Raw genomic sequence first — 15,286 nt, 5'->3', positions numbered from 1 at the left:
TTTTTATACTTCGCTCGACACTGCTGCCAGTCTGTCTACTCGTACTGATCGCAGCCTTCGGCAGTGTAAACAAATACTGCTTTATTTCTCAGTGATCACAAAGTTGCTTTCGTATATTTCTTTCTACCCAGACACTTAGGAAAGCTTTAGCCTCCTCCTCAGTGCAGTACGTTCCAACTCCACACCCCATGTTGAAAGTGACCTGGAAATGATCCGTTCCTTTGTTCACAGGGGTCAAGAGAGCGCTGGCATTGTGACCAGTGATGGGAGTTCAGTACCTACATTCAAGGTGCATAAGGTAAAGTGTGATCCCTAAATCCTGATGATATTAGAGCGAACTGTTGCCAGCTGGTCATTGGTATCTGGGGTGGGGCTAGGCACAGGAGTGCGCATCTTTAATGCCAGGACTCGGGATGTGGAAGCAGGTGGATTTCTGAGTTTGAGACTAGTTTGTTCTGCATATGACTGAGTTTCAGGCCAGACTGGGCTACACAGTAGATGTGTTTTCTAGGTAAACAAGTCAGTAAATAAATAAAGTGTGGGAATATGAATAAAATTGGAACTAGAACCGTTTGGATCAGCAAACTAGAAGATTCTTGGGTCAGTCTACTTCCAGCTTTGTGTCCTTGCATTGGTCCAGTTAGGGTCTATGTCTTCCCCAGTGATGTTTCGCTAGACCAGTGCATTCGAGCCAAGAGGTCCATCAGCGTCAGTTTCAATACTTTAAGGAATCCTTTTTTTTTTTTTTTTTCCAATACAGGGTTTCTCTGTACCTTTGGAGCCTGTTCTGGCACTCGCTCTAGACCAGGCTCACCTCTAACTCACAGATCGGCCTGTCTCTGCCTCGTGAGTGCTAGGATTAAAGTCGTGTGCCCCCACCACCCAGCAGAGTTAGTGTCATAAAATAGAAGTTTCTCAGTGCAGTGGCAATCCTGAAAACTAAATTGCTAAGTTCTAAACGAATTTAATGTGAAAACCTGGAGTCCAGTTTGAACAGTGAATTCATTAGATTTGTGGCGCACAGAAGAATGTGAAATGCTTGTCTGTTTTGGATTGCCCATGCCTCGTCTTGTCATTAATTAGCAATACCAGTTTCTGGATTTTCCTAACATTCGCTTTTACATTAACTTCTCAAGGGAATGGGCTTTGTCAATCATGTTTTTACTGAAGATAATTTGAAGAAATTGTATGTCTCAAATCTTGGAATTGGTCATACGAGGTACGCCACGAGGGGAAAGTGTGAGCTGGAGAGTTGCCAGCCATTCGTTGTTGAAACTCTGCATGGGAAAATAGCTGTGGCCCATAACGGTGAACTGGTAAATGCAGCTCGGTTAAGGAAAAAGGTGAGTGGGTTCTTTACTGGCTCCTTGGGTGTTGTGATAGTTAATGAAAAGACGATCTAGATCTAGGGCGTCTTCTAATTATTGCCACTTGTTACCTCTGTTCAGGAAACCATTGCATCAGAATTGCCCGGCACGCTTGCTCTGACTCCAGATTCTTGTACTCCCCAGGCGACTGGAGGCAATGCCACTTGAGTGCTGTGATTTAGACCATTGATTTATGGGGCTGTCAGCAGCATGAGGAATTGCTGTCAAGATCCTCTTATTGCTTTGTCCTCTGTTGAGAGTTTGTGTGAAAGGAAAACAAGCATTGTTCCCTGCGTCCAGACTCGGCACAGCATATTGCTATGACCAAACATGGAATTTCTTAAACCAGCCTGTTGGTGGCCTGTCGTTCCAATCCCCTCTGGTCCCATATGTTAGAACTCATTCTCATGAGGCTAAAGCCCAGTTCAGATGCCCACTCCAAGTCTAGGCCCTGAGAACTTAGGGCCTATAGGCTGTAAAATGAGTTCCCACATTCCCTCCTTGATTCACTTGGTAAGGGAGTGACTCGTGGACCTCAGAAAAATGCTTAGTTTATGCATATTAATTTATTGACCTCTGGAAACCACTCTCCAGGCACCAATCAGAAGCTCCATGAACCCAGTATTTTAGTCCTGTAGCTTGGCCTTTGCTGGTCAACTTGACCTTCAAGGACTGTTCCTCCTTAGAGGTCGGGTCTAAGGCTGAATGTAGCCCTCTGGTCATGCCATTGGTTTCCATGGCAGCTGCCCTGTATCCTGACGCTGTCAAGGAACATCTAACCACCAGATATATCATTATTATATTATTATACAAATTTCTTTAGCCAGGCAGTTTGGTGATTCTGTGCCAGGAAAGATTAGGCTGGAAATAATGTGTGCTTGGCATTTTGGCTCTCTGTGTCTCTCAAGTATAGATAAAAATATTTGGAGTAGAAAGTAGAAAACCGTCTATTGTGAACATGTATAGCGTTCTTCCTCGTTAGTCCCTAAGTAACCCGACAGCAGTTGTCGCGGCACACCGGAGCTCTTCAGGACCTTTTGACAATTGTAAAATCTCTCTCTCTCTCTCTCTCTCTCTCCCTCTCTTTTCCTCTCTCTCTTCCTCTCTCCCAGGGCAAACCTCTCCCAGCCCTTAAGTAGGCATGGGCTACCAATCCTGGATTGCCAGGTGGACACTGCTCATAGGTCCACGCATACGCAAGCAGCTGACAATCATTGCGTGATAATAGCATAAGTCAGGCCTAGTTGATATTAGGAGTTGATTATCACAGAGAGCACTCGCTTTCGGGACTGCGGAGGGCGGGAGCCAGCACCATCAGGTGCGACTCCACGCAGCTCTCTACACATTGCCATCAGGTGTGACTCCATGCGGCTCTCTACAATGTGCTTGTTACTGTAAGAGTAGAAAGAGGATTTTAAGTAGGTTTTGTTTGTCTTTCTGGGAGTTGAACCCAAGATGTTATGTGTGCTAGGCAAGCACCAAGTCACTGAGTTATGTCCTCAGCCCACATCAGTGTGTTTAAGGGACCAAAGAATCTGCGGAGTTTGGTTTGTCTAGACCTATCCCTCATTTCTTACTCTTTTCTCGTGACTGAGTCTTATTGTTGCCCAGGACACATTTGTAGATCTGGCTAACCTGAAACTCCTCTTGGTCCATCTTTCAAGTGCTGGGAGTACGGGCATTTCTGCTTCTGAACAATATCAGGAAAATGCAAAAAGAAAGTGGACTATAGACTCAGAAATCTTTATCTGACATGCTTAGGTGGGAGGTCTTTCACATTCTGTAGTGTTTGCACCTTATGAGCTGCAATCAGGTCAACGTGAAGCTTATATGTCACGGTACAAATTTAACATGTTGGCTAAATATAATTTTGTGTGCTTTTTGTGGGTTGGTTGGTTTGTTCAGCTGAGCTCTGCTCTGTTCACGGAGAAGTCATGAAGATGCAAAGTATCAACAGTTCTGAGCCCACAGGGTCAGTGTTACCACCCTAGGCTTTACATGCCAGTGGCCCAGCTTCTAGTGTTACAGCCCTGCGCTCAGGATGTTGGGTAGGCACAGCTGGTGACTTCTGGCAGCCTGGGAACCCTTCCAGCAGTTGGGTCTAACAGCTTCTCCACAGCTCTGCTGCCTCTCACCTTCTCCGTGCTTCCCTCTGTCCTTTTTGTTTTGTGGATATGCGTGTGGGTCTGAGCGTATGTTTCCTCCCACATACATGATGGTGCCTCTAGAAACCAGAAGAGTGCATCAGATCCCAGGGTGTGTAGAGTTCTAGGTGATTTTTGAGCTGCCATGTGGATGCTGGGAGTCGAATCTGTGTCCTCTCAATCGCTGAGCCATCTCTCCAGCCATTTCCACAAGTCTCTATAATTCTCTGAAATCTTTGGTAGCCTGTGGTCCTGACCACCCCCTAGAACTCTTTAGCCTTCTTCTAGCTGTTGCTGGGTGTCCCTGGGATGAGGAACCCTAGGGACTCTGTGTTCCTCACACAGCCCACTCAGCCTACTGGACCCATAACGAAAGGCCCTAAATAAGCAACAAAACTAATCAAATTGGTGGCTTTGCTGCAGCCGAGGTGCGGTGGGCAGGAAGTGTCCCAGACAGACGCCTGGAGGCTGAGGAGCCTAGCTTACATTTGTGGACTAGCTGACCTGATGCAGAGAGTTCCTGCCCTGAGGGGCTGTGGACAACTGCAGTGGGGTCTGGAATATCTGGATGGCTGCGAGGTGCGGGCTGCAGGCTGGATTGTGTGAAGGTTGTCTGAAGCTGTCAGGGCCGGAGGAACTTTTGAGGGTTCTTGGCATTTGGCAAGCACCCCTTTCCCCCTCCCCGTCTGATAAGTCTCTGTGGAGTCCACTGTTGGCCTGGTTCTCCCTGAGGTTATCCTGACCCATTTATTGGCAACTCTGTAGAAGGAGCAGCGGGCTGCTTTCTGCCACCTGGCTCCCACCTTCCAGCTACCTTTACCCAAAATAATTACACGGAAACTGTATTCTTTTAAACACTGCTTGGCCCATTAGCTCTAGCCTCTTACTGGCTAATTCTCACATCTTGATTAACCCATTTCTAATAATCTGTGTAGCACCACAAGGTGGTGGCTACCAGAAAGGATCTTAACCTGAGTCCAACTTGGAGAGGAGAGCTATACATCTGTCCCACTTCCCTCTTCCTCCCAGCATTCTGTTCTGTCTACTCTGCCTATCTAAGCTGCTGTCCTTTCTAAGGCCAAGCAGTTTCTTTATTAATTAACCAATGGAAGCAACAGAAGACCCACCTACATCACAACTGTCAGGATTCCCCTGAAGATGGTAAAAGCTGAAGCTGGCTGTCACCTTTCCCAGGAAACATCAGGCACCGCATATCAGGTGGCACAGCAGAGTTCCTCCCAGCCCTGCCATGATCTGGGGCCTAGGAGATCCCTGTAGCAGCTCTGTAGCTGGTATCTCTGCTTCTGTTTCTGCTCTCTGGTAACTGCTGCACTGTGTGCTGTTGGACAATAGCGGTCTAACTATGAGTCTTTTCTCTCCCATAGCTTCTGCGCCATGGCATTGGGCTTTACACATCCTCTGATAGTGAAATGATTACCCAGTTACTAGCCTACACCCCTCCCCAGGAACGAGACGATACCCCAGACTGGGTCGCAAGGTAACTGTATGACTAGCTGATGACTGCAGCTCTGGCATTGAGAGCTTAACTTGTACAACGTGTTAACAGCCAGGCTGATTCATTCGGTCACTTGTGTTTCCAGAATTAAGAACTTAATGAAGGAAGCGCCCACTGCATACTCTCTGCTCATAATGCACAGGGATGTCATTTATGCAGTGCGTGATCCATACGGAAATCGTCCTCTCTGCATTGGTCGTCTTATTCCAGCTTCTGATATGAATGGCAAAGGTAATGAACTTCAGTGGGATTCGATATTAATAATCTTTTCAAAATCATTGCTTCTTTTGGCAAGATTTCTCCTTTCTCCCTTTTTCTTCTATGAGCTCCCAAAATCTGTGGTTACAGGAAGCAAGGGAGGAAAGAAAACACAGTATCTTTATTTCCTTTATGTTTTAAGTTTATGTGAGTGTGTACAACATCGTATGTAGGTGTGTGCCCCTGTGCTGTTTCTGTGTCGAGATCTGGTGTTGTCCTCTATCACTGTCTACCTGTTCCTGTGAAGCAGGGTCTCTCTCTGCACTTGGAGGTTGCTTGCAGCCTACTTAGCTGGAGTTACAGGGATGTGCAGGACGCCAGGCTTATTATGTGGGTGCTGGGATGGGAACTCTTGTGCTCCTGATTTCACAGCAAGCTCTCTAGTCCTAGCTGTTGATGTCTTTTAAAGATGTGTGCATGGTGTGGAGGCATACACATGTATGTATGCATGCAGGAGTGCTTGCCTGTGCGTGTGTTGAGAGAGATCAGAGCTCAACTTCCATTATCGTCTTCCCTTGCTTTCTGCTTTACTTTTTGAGATGGGATCTCACTGAAACCTGAGCTGTTTTCAGGAGGGTAGCTGGCAGGGAGTTCTCTGGGTCTCTCCCAGAGGTGGGGTTCCATGTGACCACTGGCATGCTCAGACTGTAGAGGGTCTCTGGGATCCAAACTCAGCCTCTTATTAGGATAGCAAACATGTTCCCCACTGAGCCACCTCGCTAGCTCCTGGTTTTAGTTTTCAAGTGTACTTCCCAGGCCGTGTCTGACTCCTCAGAGCATTTAATGTTGTATTCCTATGTTTTTCTGAATTGCAACTTCATATTTTTGCCTAACCTTTTATTTCTGCAGTGATTTTTTTTCATGACGTATCGTCTTTGTTATTCAAACCATATAATGCTACAAGGAATCTTGGATTATTTATTATCTTATACTGGAACCAGCTGCTATTATTGTGATGCTAATAATAGCTTTTATCTATTTAAAGTTTAGCTTTTCTCATGAAATATTCTCCTTTTTTTAAAGCTCTTTTTTAAAAGTTATTTTACAATTTTGTGTTTAAATCCACACAAATGGCAGTGGCATGGTGGGGGGGGGGTCAGAGGACCTCCTGCTCAAGCTTGGGATTCCTTTCCCCACTGCCACGTGGCTCCCAGGATTGATCTCAGTTGTGAGACGTGAAAAAATTCACCCTTGACCTGTGAGCCGTGTCATTCGCCTGAAAACCTCTTTTAAAAAAATTTCCGTGTGGGGACTGGGTATGTAACTGATTAGTACAGTGTTTGCCTGGGATGTGCAAGTCTCTGTTTGGGCTTCTATTCTGAGGGCATCATACAAAAAGCAAACAGAAAACAGAGACGTTCCTGTACCCAGTGACTAAATTGATTGTCTTGTGGTTTATAGAGAAGAAATCTTCAGAGAGTGCAGGATGGGTGGTGTCTTCCGAGTCGGGCAACTTTCTCTCTATTGGCGCAAGGTAAGTTGTATCCTATTTATTATTTCATATTGTTTTTACATCGTGAAGACATTTTTCTTCCAAATTTGATAATATATGCTTGTAGTCTTGGCTTCCAAAAGCCTGAGGCAGTAAAGAGAACCTGAATTTTATATATGGCCACCCTGTCTCTCACCCCATCCCCAAACAAAAAAACACAGGAAACCAGCTGGGACAGCGGAAGGGGAGAGGGAAAGAACAGAACTGGTTTATTCAGACATAGTGATGCACACCTTATAAATGCCGAACAGGCTAGTCGTGATTTTGAAAATGGAAAATCATTTGAACCTTGAACTCTGGAGTTCAATACCTGTTTAGGCAAATGTGTATCCAAAAAAAGAGGTGAAGAAATGTATGGCCAGGTGGTGGTGGCACAAGCCTTTAATCCTAGCGCAGGGGAGGCAGAGGCAGGCGTGTCTCTTTGAGTTCAAGCAAAGCCTGGTTTGAGCAAGTTCCAGGATAGCCAAGGCTCTACAGAGAAACCCTGACACCTTGCCCTACCCCGAAAGGAAAAAAGAAATAAGTTTGGGAATTATCGTTTTTAAAGAGAGATGATGCCTATTTTTGTTTTCATGACCAATTTCTTTGCTATAGGACAGCACCTGTGAGCAGTGTCCATAGCAATTGTACTACCTTAATGTCCCAGTCCCACTTTCTGGTTCTGGAAACACTGTCTTTCCAATGCCACAATCTCCAACTTGATTTATTTGTTTGTTTATTTTTGAGTATGCATGTATTTGTGTTTGATTCCATGTCTCTCACTAACCCAGGCCACCCAGGAGTCTGCGGCAATTCTCCTCTGCCTTTCGAGGGCTAGGACTACAGGTTGAGACACAATGCCCATCTTAGACAATTTAGTTTGTTGATTTTATAACGACATTTATTTAGTTGTTTGGGGAGGGACACATTTGGAGATCAGAAGATAGCATGCAGGAGTCAGTTTCCTTCTAGAGATCAAATCCAGGTCTTTAGACTTAGGGACAAGCACTTGTACCAAAACGGCTAAAGACTTACTTTCCAAAGTAGGGACTTGAGCTGGGAGAAGGCTCTGTTGGTAAAGTGCCTGCTGCCTGAGCAGTGGACCTGAGCTTAGATCTTAACACTCAAGGGAAAGTTGGTTGCAGTATAATCCCAGGACCTGAGGGGCAGGCTAGGGAGAGGTTTCTTGTTTGTTTGTTTTACATTTCTTTATTTTGTGTGGTGAAGGGGTGTGGGTGCCACAGGGCACCTGTGGAGAGATCAGAGGACAGCTTGTGAGAGTGAGTTCTTTCCTTGTGCTGTGTGGGCTCCAGCAGTCAAACTCAGGTCCTTAGACTTGGAACCAACTGTCCTTAACCGTACTCAACAATTCACTGCCTCTTTAGGTCATGCTCTTAAGAATAAAGTAAGCCAGGCGTGATGGTGCATGCCTTTAATTTCAGCTCTCAGGAGGCAGAGGCAGCCGGATCTCTGAGTTCAAGGCCAGCCTGGTCTCTGAGAGCTAGTTTCAGGACAGTCAGGACTGACAGAGAAACCCTATCTCCAAAAAACAACAACAAAAAGAATTAATCTTTACTCCTCTCAAAAAAACACAGTTACTTTCAGAGTGAAGTGATATTATAGATTATATTGCATACACTGTCAAGATTTGTCAATGCGCATATGAATGAAAGTACTAACTGGCTCCTTTATTCATAAAATAAGTCCCTTATTTTTAACATTTTTTATTTTAAGAGTAGCAGGGTTTTAGTCTTTTCTTTTGCTTTATAAAAATTAGCATATACTCATCATATAAAATGATAGGTTTCACAGATGTCTTCTGTTCGTTTGTTCTAAGATATTCCCATGAAGTCAAGCCTGGAGAAATTGTAGAAATATCCAGGCACGGTGTCAGAACTCTTGATACGATTCCAAGGTCTGAAGGAGACCCAGTGGCGTTTTGTATCTTTGAATATGTTTATTTTGCAAGACCAGACAGTATATTTGAAGGTAAGTCATTTCTTTGACTCTTTGTATGAATCTCATTTATCTCATTGAAACATGACAGTTCTTGGCCAAAGGCTTGTGTGGCACTTGGGAAGCATGTGGCTGAATGGGAGCTACGAATATGTCACTGAGCTGCAAATCATAATTGCCCTTCTTTTCAACTCTTACATTCTGGTTTTTGTTTTCTTTTTTCTTTTTTTTTTGTAATAAAGAGTATAACTTTGTAATAAAGAGTATATTTTAAGGTGAAATTTTGTAAATATCACACAATTGAATCTCTTAGTTTATGTTTTCCTACTTTATTGTTTCTGTATTTTTTGTTCAACCTATAAAATCCTTGCACCAGCTTTTTAGAAAGCAATAGTGTTCTCAGTTAAGACAATCTGATTCTCTTCCAAATATTCCAGGCCAGATGGTTTATACAGTAAGGTACCGCTGTGGCCAGCAGCTGGCGATTGAAGCGCCTGTGGAGGCAGACTTGGTTAGCACGGTTCCAGAGTCGGCTACACCTGCAGCTCTTGGGTATGCTGCCAAGGTATTGACTTTTAATTATTCAGTGAGTTGTTCTTCTGTCTTTCAAATGCATACGGATTAGAACGGGAAAATTCAGTGTCGTGGGAGCTGCGCCATTCTGTTGTAGGGAGCTGCGCCATTCTGTTGTAGGGAGCTGTGGGCTGCATTCCTGCCACCCAGCTCCCGGGCTCCTGGCTAGTTTATGCCCCGAAATAACAACACACAAACTGTATTCTTTTAAACACTGCCTGGCCCATTATATCTAGCCCTTTCTAGGCTAATTCTCACGTATTAATTTAGCCCATTTTTAATAATTTGTGTAGCACCACTAGGTACGCTTACCGGGAAAGATTCAGCATGTCTGACCTGGCGGCTGGCTGCATCGTGTCTGGCTCTGAGAGGAGCTGCACTGCATCTAAGCTCACTTCCTCTTCCTCCCAGCATTCTGTTCTGTTTACTCCACCCACCTATGTTCTAACCTATGAGGGACAAGCAGTTTCTTTATTAATTAACCAATGACCTTCCTCCATCAATTCACCAACTTACTGTAAGAAGGAAATGTTGGGTACTAATGTTCATTCCTGTTCAAGAATTTTTAGCCATTTTCTTTCAACAAAATGTGGGCTGAGAGATCGGGTGGTGGATAAAGGCTGACCACGTGAGTTTGCTTCCTAATACCCCCGTGGTGAAGGACAGAACTGACCCAAGTACCTCGATTTCTGTACCAGCTATGGCGTGCACATGTCCCTGGATGCACACCTGCACACACAAGAAGCAGTTTTTATTCACCTAAAGATGAGAATATTGGGTCTCATTTTTAATTCGAGCAGCATACAGAATAATGAGTTTCACTGTGACGTTTTCATACGCTTGTATTTTCCCCAGTTCTTCATCATTCCTTTCCCACCACCCGTCCTCTGTCACTTTGCAGTCTCTGGCTTCTCCACAGCAGTTCTCCTTTGTGCTGTGCTGTGATGTGTCTTCTGTTACCTCTGTTTTCCTTTCCCTTGTGGTCTCTCTCTCCTCGTCCCCTTTCTTTTTTCAAATCTCTCTCTCTCTGTCTCTGTCTCTCTGTCTCTGTCTCTCTGTCTCTCTCTATGTCTCTACCCACACCAGTGTACACTATATTCAGGTTTGTCTAACTTCTTATTTGTGATGTGTCCATCTTTTTCTCGTCATTTTGTTGTGATGCCTTTGTGGGTTTCCACAGTGCTTCTTCCTTTCTTTTGGGATGGAATCTCCTTTCTCCAATTCTTACTCTTTTTCATGGCATTACTGACAGTCTCTGGCCTCAGTCATTGTTTGAAAAGATAGGAACTGCATAGGCCTGCGATCCCAGTTCTGGAGCAGTCGAGGCAGGAACACTGCTGTGAGTTGGAGGCCAGCCTGGGCAGCATACATAGTGAGACCATCTCCAGGATGGCATCATGAATATGTGCAGAATTTAGTGGTGTAGTTGAGCATCCCTACTTAGCCTCTAAATGAAGTCCTGAGTGTGTGTTAGGGCGATGGGTACCGTGAGGAATGGAGGAATGCCTCCTGTCCCTGAAAGGCATCTTCTCAGCTCAGTGTTGCTACTAACAGTGCATTTATTTCCCCCTGCCAGAGTGGACTGCCATATGTGGAGGTGCTGTGTAAAAACCGATATGTAGGAAGAACCTTCATCCAGCCAAACATGAGGTTAAGACAACTTGGTGTTGCAAAAAAATTTGGCGTGTTGACTGACAACTTTAAAGGCAAGAGAGTGGTCCTCGTAGATGATTCGATTGTGAGAGGCAATACCATCTCACCCATCATAAGACTGCTCAAAGAGTCCGGGGCAAAGGAGGTGAGTAATGTTGAAACAGGCCTTGTGGTCCCCAAATCAACCAAACAATGTTGGCGTCAAAGTTAACAGTATCCAATGAATAGATAGGTGGGATTTATCTGCTTATCAGATGACTTTATGATAGCTGAGCAGCAATATGGAGAGCATGGATTAACTACTCTTACACTATACGAAGTTTGATCTTTTCTATATTAAAACTAAACCTAAAAGAAACATCACTTTTTTAAACAAAGTCTTTAAAATATAACAAAAATAGAACAACATTAAAAAATCAAGAGTATTTGCTGTATTCTCTATTTGAAGATACAGAACCAATTCCTAATACAATGAATTTAACCCAAATTAGTTTAGTATCACTTTATCTTTGTAAAATAGAGCTTTAAAAAGATTGCTAAGCATGTGTCTAATTTTGCTGTTTTAAATGCTTGGATGCACATTATAGGAGATCTTATTTTCATGTACTTAACTTTATTGAATTTTATATATTATAGTTTTTACAAATTGAAATTTATTAAAATTGTTTGAATCATCATGAACTATGCCTTTTAAAATTGATGCCAAACTTAATCAAGAAGCTTGTTTGTTCCCACCAACCAATCCTCTTGTTCTCTTTCCTTTGTCCTCTCTACTTCCTTAAACACAGTATTGAAACTGGCCAGTAAATAAATTTCAGTGGCCTTGAAGTGTTTCTGTGCAAGGTTGAAAAACTCCTAGCTTTCCTAGTGATTTAGCTTAATGAGAAAGTCATGCTGACATAGTCTGCCTTATGCTCATTAGTTCTGAACAACCAAGGGGAAATTCATGACCATATATAAATAAGAAGAAAAACTGCTGAGAATGGAGTTTCGTGATCCAGATAGAAGACCTTGTCTACCGCATTCACGGTCTTTCATCTGTCTCCTTCATTGAGACAGGGTTTCTCTGTGTAGCTCTGCCTGCCTTGGAACTTACTATGTAGATAGACCAGGCTGGCCTCAAACTTAAAGACGACTAGCTCCTCTGCTCCCTGAGTGCTGATATTGAAGGCATGCGCAACCACCTCCCAGTCATCTCAGCCTTTTCAGTAAAGCAAAATCACGCCTAGCTGTGGTCCTTCAAAGAGAGCAGACAAAAATCCTAAGGCCCTCATGTTACAGTAAATATGCTGTCCCTGCATGGTGATAGAGCACGGCCTGGATGACAGTGGATCTGTGTATTGTGTGGTTTGCTGAATGTGTAAAGTTTGCCCTTCACGAGACATTCTCTGCAACATGAATAACCACTGCTCCTTGACATCACACCTTGTCACCCACATACTCTACTGCAATATGGGTCATTCTTATTATTTTAATGCTATTAGTGTCTGCTTTGGAGCCCACAGACTAAAGAATAATTTTAATTTTTGGCCATTTTTATTTAAGAGTGTGTGCCAGTCTTGATGGTACACACTCATAATCCTAGCATTTGAGAGTCATGGTTACTCTGGTCTGGAAAGGTAAATCCAGGCCAGTCAGGCATATAGCCTGTGAATTTGACTCAATGGAAAAGAAAGGAAAGAAGGACATTCTATAAGGATATCCCTGTCATGCAGAATGTTTTGATGGTTGTTCTGAGAAAATTAATTGAAAGCCTTCAGCCTTTTTGATTGTCTGGTGGCCCAGCTAGTAACGACATTTTCTGTCGCTTGCTGGGACCGACACAGTGGACTGAGGACACTCATTCCCGTGAGTTGTCTCATCTCCTCATGGGCAACGAGGCACAGGTTTGCATAAGTGTGTACATACATACCAGTAAGTAAATAAATAAATGTAATTTAAGAGGTTTCAACATTTTATATGCTACTAAGAACATTTGTGAGGCTGGGTGTTTGGGTGTATCCTTTTAATCCTAGTACTAGATGGCAAAGCCAGGTTTATCTCTTTCTGTTAAAGGCCAGCATGGTCTACATAGAAAGTTCTAGGTCAGCCAAGGGTACAGAGTAAGATAGTATCTTAAAACATTTGTTATCTGGTCATGATGGTACACATCGGCAATCCAGCATGTTGTGGGTAGAGCCAGGAGGATCAAGAAGAGGTCAAGGCCAGCTGCAGCTGCTGATAATAAATACTAACTCAAAACAAAAAAGCCCAAACTTTTTTCACAGTATAATATTTTAAAATTAATGTTATATATTATTCCTTTGGTCTCCTATGTCTGAGTTCAGGTTTCTATTGCTGCAGTGAAACCCAGGACTGGGAAGCAAGTTTGGAGAGGGAAAGGTTTGACTTGTACTTCCATGTTCATCAGTGAAGAAAGTGAGGGCTGATGCCCTCTTCTGGCCACTGAGCGTGAAGCACTCACATGGTGCTCGGACAGACATGCAGGCAAAAACACATAATAGAAAATGAATATATCTAATAATGTATCTAATCTAAAAATTTCCTATTCAGTGAAATGATTTCTATGTTTTACCTTGTTGCTAATGTTGTTAATTGAATGTTCAGTAAGACAGTTTTATAAGTATGGAGTATGCATAATTAATTTACTGTGAATACATGATTTCTTTCTAAGGTGCACATTCGAGTCGCTTCCCCACCAATAAAATATCCTTGCTTCATGGGAATAAATATACCCACCAAAGAAGAGCTGATAGCCAATAAACCAGAATTTGATCATCTTGCAGAATACCTCGGTAGGTATTAAAATTTCTGTAGATTTTAATTGTTGGCTTGTTTGTTTTAAATTTTAAGTGCACATTTGTGTAAAACAGCAATAAGAAGCTGATTTGCAAGATATATTTGAGTGCTGGGATGTGGCTCAGCATTATGGTTCTGCACCACAAGTTCTGGGGACCATAGTTGAGTTCGCAGTTGCTGGGTAGGTATGGGTGCCTTTGTGACTCCAGAGTTGAGCACGTGGAGACTGTATACCCAGAGTAAGCTGATGAGCCAGACTAATGGAATCAGTGACTCTGAGACCCTTAACTGTAACTGGAGCCTTTCTGTCCTGTCCATCCCCCATGTCTCCTGCCATAGTCCTCCTGCAGCCTCTTTTAAAATAGCCACTCTGAGGCTTAATATTAATTACAAACTGGCGCATTAACTCAGGCTTATTAACTAGCTGTTACAACTAAATTATCTGTTTCTATTAATTTGTGTATCGCCATGTGGCCCAAGGCTTACTGGTGGTTTTTGGCATATAGTCCTCAGGTGGGTGTATGTTGTCTCCCTGACTCTGCCCTTCTTCTCCCTCTATGTACTTGTATTTCCTGCCTGGCTATATTCTGCCTGACTATTGGCCAGTCATCTTCTTTATTAACCAATGGAAATTAAACATTCACAGCATACTGAAAGACATCCCATATCAATTAGCCTTGGGCCTGCATAGACACACGTCCACACATGTGCATGCACACGTGCACGTTGGGAGAAAAGACATTCACAATAGCAACAAAACTTATGTCTTTTAGAAATAATTTAAACATAACGATTTCAGATTCTGCTGTGTGGCATGGCTTATGCCTTTAATTCCAACACTGGAAGCTGGAGCAGTTCAAGGCCACGGCTTTAGACGTTTCTTTAAAAAAAAAAATTCACCACAAATAAGTCAGGGCATAACAGTTTACTTTTATACGTACAGATACAAAGTTGTGTCTAGTGATTTTCCTTCAAAAATATTTTTATATACTTTATATCATGGTTTTTTCCTTTACCCAGTTTGCAATAATATACTCAGAAAAAATATGTGGGGCTGGAGAGATGGCTCAGTGGTTAAGAGCACTGACTGCTCTTCCAGAGGTCCTGAGTTCAATTCCCAGCAACCACATGATGGCTCACAACCATATGTAATGAGATCTGGCGTGTGGGCATATATGCAGGCAGAATGTTGTATACATAATAAATAAATAAATCTTTAAAAAATAAAGAACTACATATTCAGGCTGGCATGATATTGCACAACTTTAATTCCAGCACTCAGGAGGAAGAGGCAAGCAGATCTCTGATTTTGAGGCCAGTCTGGTCTACATAGTAAGTTTCAGGACAGCTTGCAATATGTAGAAAAATACTGTAAAAAAAAATATGTGGACTACGTGTTTAATATCTAGAAATGGAAATCTAAAATTCATGCTCAGGTGGACATACTGCCCGTATCGGAAACTCCTGTGAGGGTCTCCCTCATTGTTGCATCCTTTCCAGAATTCCATTGTTCTGAATTCTCGCTTTGCAGCCATTGTTTCTACTCCTA

General features: G+C 43.1%; 1 protein-coding gene across 2 annotated transcripts in view; it reads left to right on the top strand.

The window, feature by feature from the left end:
* Positions 1-15,286, top strand: part of Ppat (phosphoribosyl pyrophosphate amidotransferase) — a 30,997-nt gene that overhangs the window by 13,072 nt on the left and 2,639 nt on the right. For both annotated transcript variants that reach the window (XM_057772677.1, XM_057772676.1), the window contains exons 2-10: positions 232-298; positions 1,137-1,343; positions 4,897-5,009; positions 5,113-5,258; positions 6,687-6,759; positions 8,594-8,745; positions 9,150-9,277; positions 10,862-11,083; positions 13,613-13,733. In XM_057772677.1, coding sequence (XP_057628660.1) covers positions 1,140-1,343; positions 4,897-5,009; positions 5,113-5,258; positions 6,687-6,759; positions 8,594-8,745; positions 9,150-9,277; positions 10,862-11,083; positions 13,613-13,733 — 1,159 coding nt within the window. In that variant the 5' untranslated portion in view covers positions 232-298; positions 1,137-1,139. The remainder of the gene's footprint in view (positions 1-231; positions 299-1,136; positions 1,344-4,896; positions 5,010-5,112; positions 5,259-6,686; positions 6,760-8,593; positions 8,746-9,149; positions 9,278-10,861; positions 11,084-13,612; positions 13,734-15,286) is intronic.

The sequence above is a fragment of the Chionomys nivalis genome, chromosome 6 (genome assembly GCF_950005125.1).
Source record: "Chionomys nivalis chromosome 6, mChiNiv1.1, whole genome shotgun sequence".
Taxonomy (NCBI): Eukaryota; Metazoa; Chordata; class Mammalia; order Rodentia; family Cricetidae; genus Chionomys; species Chionomys nivalis.
The sequence above is the reverse complement of the archived record's forward strand: the minus strand, read 5'-3'. Positions and strand labels throughout refer to the sequence as shown.